This window comes from Netta rufina, assembly GCF_964035555.1.
Source record: "Netta rufina genome assembly, chromosome: 30".
Lineage (NCBI taxonomy): Eukaryota > Metazoa > Chordata > Aves > Anseriformes > Anatidae > Netta > Netta rufina.
In genome coordinates, this window is record NC_140154.1 from 1,747,408 (window position 1) to 1,753,757 (window position 6,350).

General features: G+C 60.0%; 1 protein-coding gene across 1 annotated transcript in view; it reads right to left on the bottom strand.

Moving 5' to 3' along the window:
- The window catches only part of COL2A1 (collagen type II alpha 1 chain), a gene marked incomplete at both ends in the record, with an annotated part of 18,211 nt that extends 17,699 nt beyond the window's left edge, over positions 1 to 512 (bottom strand). The window contains one exon of the mRNA XM_084303650.1: positions 422 to 512. Coding sequence (XP_084159776.1) covers positions 422 to 512 — 91 coding nt within the window. The remainder of the gene's footprint in view (positions 1 to 421) is intronic.
- Between the last annotated feature and the right edge of the window lie 5,838 nt (positions 513 to 6,350).

Here is a 6,350-nt window from a genome sequence, read left to right on the forward strand (position 1 = left end):
CCCACGGCCCCTCCAAGGAGCAGGTGGAGGAGCCCGGCCCTTGGCGGCGGCAGCGCCCGGGAGCAGGGCCAGGCCCTGGCCCCGGCACCACTTTCCAGTGGATTTTAACCCAAAACCGGGACGGGGGCGCACAGCCCTGCTGCACGGGGGGCGCCCCCTCCTCGTGATGCTCCCACCTCACTACCACGGAACCTTTTTCTTTTTCCTTTTTTCCCACCTGCAGCCCTGCACATCCTCCTGCCCCCCCCCCTCCCCAGCCATTCCTATCAAGCCCGTGCTCGCCCATCTTGGGGCGATTTGCTGCTTTTTCCCCATTTCTGCGGGAGTGGAGGGCTCTGGAAAGGCAATCAGCCCGGGAAGCGCAGGGAAGCATCCAAGTCAGCTCAGGAATTCGAGTGGAAGGAATGAAAGCGGCCTTAACTCTGCCCGCCCCGGGGCTCCGCTGCCACCGCCGCTGTCACCGTCACCATCGTCACCTTCATCACCATCATCATCATCATCACCGTCACCATCGTCACCGTCACCGCAGGAGCCCCCTTGCTGGGATGCTCTCGGTTTGGGGCTGTCCCCGTCCTCGTGCTGCTACCCAGGGCAATGTCCCCGTCCTGATGCCACCAGCACAGCGGGTTGTCCCCATCCTGGTGTCACCTGCCCAGGTGGACGTGGTGGTGGCAGCTGGGGCTGCTGCTGTCCCGTCCCTGTGTCCCATCCCCATATCCCACCCCTGTCCCCATGTCCCATGTCCCCGTGTCCCATCCCCGTGTCCTGCGTCCCCCCCGTGTCCTGTCCCCGTGTCCCATCCTGTCCCCATGTCCCAGTGTCCCATCCCCATGTCCCATCCCTTCTCCCCATCCCAGAGGATTGTCCCCAGCACGATGCCACCACCCGTGGTGAATGTCCCCGAGCTGATGCCACCACCCAGGACAAGTGTCCCCTCCACGATGCCACCAGTTTTTGGCCCCGTTTTGCTCACTTTGGCGATTTGGGAACAAAACTTCCATCCCTCTCCCTCCCCTTGCCCCATCTCGAGCCTTTTGTCCCAAAACACCCCAAACAGCCCCAAAACCTGCTTGGGAAAGCCAAACAGCTGCTTTCCAGCACCCCCCATCCCCAAGGAAATTGGGGGGGGGCTCAAAAGCAACCCCAGGGAAACTCGGATGATGGGAGCTGGGCATCGCCCTGCCTCTGAGCCCCATTTTGGCCCAATTTTGGCTGAATTTTGGCCCAATTTTGGCCCCGATTCAGTCCCATTTCGGCCTCATTTCTCCCCATTTCTCACCCTGCTCATCACACCTCCCAAAATACACTCCCCCCCACTCCCCCCCCCGGGGGCCATCCGTAAAAATAGCCTCAAAATAGAGGGACTTCCTCGCGAGCCAGCCCGAACACACGCTTGGTTGTTTGGTTTTACGGGCAAGGAGGGGGTGACCCCCCCCCCGGTGCTTTTTTTTTTTTTTTTCCTTTAAAAAGAGCGTTTTTTCAGCAGGGGTAAAAAAAAAAAAAATATAATCCACTTTTCTCCCTCGAGCGGCGCAAGTCAAACCTGGCAGCTCCCATTAACCTCAGACCTTCCCCCAAATATTTCCCCTGGCTCGGCCGGCCGGCATGGGAACGGGGAGCAGAAAGGAGCTTTGTCCCCGCCGTCCCCAGGGTGCGGGTTTGGGCCAAAAAAAGGCCATTTCACTCCTTTGCATGATGCTATTTGATTTTATTTTTATTACTCCCGTCCCTCCCCGGTGTCTCCCGGTTCCCAAATACACCGGGGCGAGCCCAAAAAGTGGCGAGCTGTTGGGTGCTCGGCTTCCCCGAAAGCTGCTTGATGATGCAACGCTGCAGCATGCCGTGAGCAGCCCCATTTAGGGGAGAATTTGCCCCAAACCAGCCCCTTTGCTGCAGTTCCTCCCCACTGAGACCCTCGTGGAGGTTTTTTGGGTCCAAAGGGGGTGAATCGCACGCCTCCAGCATCCTTCCTGCAAGCTCCAGGGCCGGGCTCCAAAAACACCCCAACTGCTGGAATTTCTCCCCAAAATCCCACCTGCATCCCCCCCCAAATCCCCTTCATGGCCACATCCATGCCTCTTTGCATCGCCGGGTGGGAATCCGGCCCCGGCTCCTTTCCCAGCTGATCCCAGAGCCACACGCGGGAAGCGTTAAAGACTCGAAAAGGGATTTTTTCCCCCATTTTTTTTTCCCTTATTTTTTTTCCCCCCCGCATCGCGTCGCACACAGCCCCTTTGTCCTCTTCGCCTTGCCCCCCCCCCACACACCCCCTTTCCTCGCCCCTCCTCATCCAAAGCTCTTCTGCCCCGGCCCCTCGTGGCGCGGCGGAAAGGTGGGAAGGGGGCCCCAGGGCCGGGGGAAGACGCCGGCATTTTTGTGAGATGATGTCAAATAACTCCAGCCTTCGCTCAGCCCCCTGCCCGGCCTCTTCCTCCTCCTCCTCCTCCTCGTCCTCCTCCTCCTCCTCCTCCGTCGGAGGTGGCGGGGAACAGGCGGCTCTTTGGGAAGGTGGCGATGCACAAAGAGCTCCTTTGAGCCGCGGCAGACGCCAGCCTCGGCCCGCTCGCCGCCCACAGCCACCCCCGGCCGCTGCGGCGGGGGGAGGTTTTTTGGAGCAAATCGGGGCGATTTTGGGGGAGAAGTCCCCCTTGCACACCCCTCCAGGCTGGTTTCTCGCTCCCGTGAGGCACGGGGAAGGGGGTGCTGGGGGGTGCCGGAGCTCGGTGCCGAAATGGGGGAGACCTCAGCGTGTTTGTCCTGGCAGAAATCTTGCCCTAAACGGTGCCATTATCAATACATCGAACTGGATTCCAGAAGGGTTTATTTCAGGAGGGGGCTTCCCAAATCATGGCTCTTCGCCCCCCCCAAAAAAAAAAAAAAACACAACAAAGAGGAGCAAAACCCAACAGCACCGTGTGGGCACAACCTCGTAGTAGCCTCCAGAGAATCCCCACGGCTGGGGACGCCTCCAGCATAGCCCGAGCATGGGTTTGGTGGTGGCTTCTCAGGTGTCTCGTAGGGATGAAGCCTGGACCCTGCTCCGGAGCTGAGCCTCCCTGCAGAAAAATCTGTTAACAGCACCCCCCCCACCCCAGCCCACCCAAAAAAAGAAAAAAATCAGGAAAAAAACGAAACAAAGCCGCGGGCGCCGGTGCCAGGGAGCGCGGCGGGGTCGGGCGGCACTGGCAGGCGCACGCCCCGCTAATGAGAGCGGCGATTATCCCAAATTAATGAGGGCTGGAGGGAGGCCGGCAGCGTTTGCGGGGCCGGGGAGGTTTGGAGGTGTCGTGGGGGGGGGCTGGATAAATCCTCACCCACCCCCTTCCAACTGCTGGTTTGTAGATTTGGGGTAAAATCCCTCCTGTTTGGGACAGGTTGTGCAAAAAGTGTGATTTTATTTATTTTTTTTGGTAGTTGAAGTGATGGAAGTGGCCCCAATGTGCTGTTATTGGGGGTGACAATTCAAAGCGGGGGGGTCTTTAGGATGTCACCAAAGCCCCGTCCCCTCCCAGTGGTGTCACCTGAATGGGGACAACCCTGCCACCGCCGTCCCTCTCCCAGGCTGGGGGGTCCCTTAAAAAAAGGCAGAAAAAGGCGAATTACAGGAGTTACAAACCCCGCCCTGCATCCTGAGCATCGCAACGCCTCCTCCGACCCCAAAACACAAAGCGTTGCAGGTCGTCCCCAAAAAACACCCCCGGCACCCCAAATCCACGTGGGGGGGGACGGGGACAGGGGTCCAGATCCAGCCACTGCAGCGCGCCCCGTTCCCAGCACGGTGCCGTCGCACTCCGGGCTCCTCGAAAACCAGGAGGATATTTTGGGGATTTTTTTTTCTTTTTTTTTTTTTTTTTTCCCATTTTTTCCCTGCATAGGGAGCGATTCAGCCCCCTTTGAAACGCCGCCCCCCCAAAAGGCCACCTATTTACGGTGGAAAGCAGCCAGGGCGCAGCCCGAAGCGCTGCCCCGCGGCGTCCTCCAGCCTGCACAAAGCCACCCTCTGTGTCCCCGGCCCCGGCCGGAGGATGCCGGAAAAAAAAAGGAAAAAAAAATAATAATAATAAAAAAAAAAACTAAAAGCAGCTTTTTTTCTTTCTTTTTTTTTTTTTTTTTTTTTTTTTCGAGGGTCCCGGGGCTTGAACGGAGAAAGGGCTCGGGGCCACGGCACCCCAGGGTGGCCATGCGGTGGGACGAGGCCGTGGATGGGTGGTTTGGGTTTTTTTTCGGGGGCTTTTTCTGGATGGCAAAACCCCAAGCAGCGGGGTCGTGGGGCCTAATGAGCGGCGGGGGCCGAGGGATTAGCGAGGGACCCTGGGGGGGGGACGCGTCGTTAGCAGAAATTATGATCAGGAGTGTCGTGGAGTGTGCAGCCCCCCCGCCCGCTCTGCGGCTGTTTTTTTTTGTGGGGGGGCTGCCATTAGGGTGCCCTCCCCCCCACATTAAACATGAGCATGAATTGCCTGATATTTTTTTTTTTTTGAGGGGGGGTAAAGCAGAGGTGGCATTTGCGGGGGGAGAGTGACATCTAGAGGTATTGTCACCTCCCCCTCCGTTGGCAGCTGGGGGGGGCAGGAGGGGAAACTGAGTCACCGCACGTGTGTCCATCCTTCTACCCATCCGTCTGTCCCGTTCTCCACCCCCACCCCCACAAAAACTCCTTTTTCAACCCCCCCCGCAGTGGGTGGGTGGGTTTGGGGGTGTCCAGCCCCAGGGGTTCCCCCCCCCAGGGTCTCAGGGTGTCTGTGGTGTCCCCAAATGTCACCGCTGCTCTTTGCCCTAAGGACAGGATGGGGTGGGGGGTACAGGTGGGATGCTGTCCTTGACCCCCCCCAGTCCCTAAATGCCACGAATCAAGCCCCTTTACCCCATTGTTAGACCCTGAGCTCAGATGGGGACCCCTCCCCTGCCTTTCTGGGGGCTCCCCCTGTTGGGGCCGGGGTTGCTCGCTCTCCCCTGGCCCCCCCCAGCCCCCTGGCACAAGGGCAGCTGTGTCCGCAGCCACCATAAATCTGGGGCCGAGCCGGAGCGCCGGGAAGCAACCCGGAAAGGCCGATGTTCCCGACAAAGTTTACCCAACAATACGGATGCCAATCGCAACACGCAGCCGCGCGCTGCAAGCCTACAAAGGGCATTTCTGTCCGGGACGGCTTCTTTTTAATTAACGCCGCGGCCCCATCAGCCACGCTGGCGGTGGAAACGAAGCTGTAGGGGAAGGAGCGGCCACCCCATAGGTGATGGGGAGCTGCGGGATGAGGAGGTGGTGGGAGATGACACCGTGTTGGCACCTCCCTGCGTGGCCAGCAGGGTTGGGGTGATGCGTTGTGGGGTCGCTGAGATGTGTTGTGGGGTCCCCATGGTGTGTTATGGGGGCCCTATGGTGCATTGTAGGGTCCCCATGATGCATTGTGGGGTCCTTGTAATGCATTGTGGGGTTCCCATATGTGCTATGGGGTCCCTATGGTGCATCGTGGGGTTGCTGAGATGTGTTGTGGGATCTCCACGGCACATTATGGGGGCCCTATGGTGTGTTGTAGTGTCCTCGGGATACATTGTGGTGTCCCTGTGATGAGTTGTGGGATCCCCATGGTGTGTTGAAGCGTTCCCCTGGTGTGATGTGGCATCCCCATGGCACACTGAGGTGTCCCCATGACACATTGAGGTGTCCCCACAGATAACTGAGGTGTCCCCAGAGAACTGAGGTGTCCCCATGGCACATTGAGGTGTCCCCACTGCACACTGAGGTGTCCCGGTGATGGAGGCACACACTGGAGGACTTCTTGGAGCTCAGGGGTGGTGGATGAGAACCTTGTGGGGCTGCGAAGACCCTCGGGCCACAGGGCATCCACCAGCCACACCACACATCCCTCCTGCAGGCAGCTCCCGTCCTCACCGGGAGGCCTCCTGGTGCCGGGGCCTCCAATCTGGGCCGTTTTCCACCCATTTTCACCCACCTGCTCCAGGCCTGGCCTGGCTGCGGCCTAGCATGGGGGGGGGGGAACCGGGAGCCACCGGTGCCCGGCTCTCGGTGTCCCGGCCTCCCCCCGGCAGCCAGGAGCGGGTGGGGAAGGCTCCCTGGGCACGGCGGTGCGGGAGGAAAGGAACAAAGCCGACCCTTTTAGCAACCCGCACCGCATCTGCAGGCCGCTGTGAAGAAAGGGAGGGTTTCAGCCCCCGTTTCAGTGCGGTTTCACGCAGAAAAGGGGTCGGGGACGTCCCACCCCGCAGCGAGAAGCGGACGGGGGAAGCGTCAGCTCCTCCTCGCCCCCGTCTCAGAGGCCCTGCGAGGAGCCCCCTGCCTGGTGCGACGCGAGCTCGGCCGCCTTCGAGGCACGGCTCGGCTCGGCGAGTGG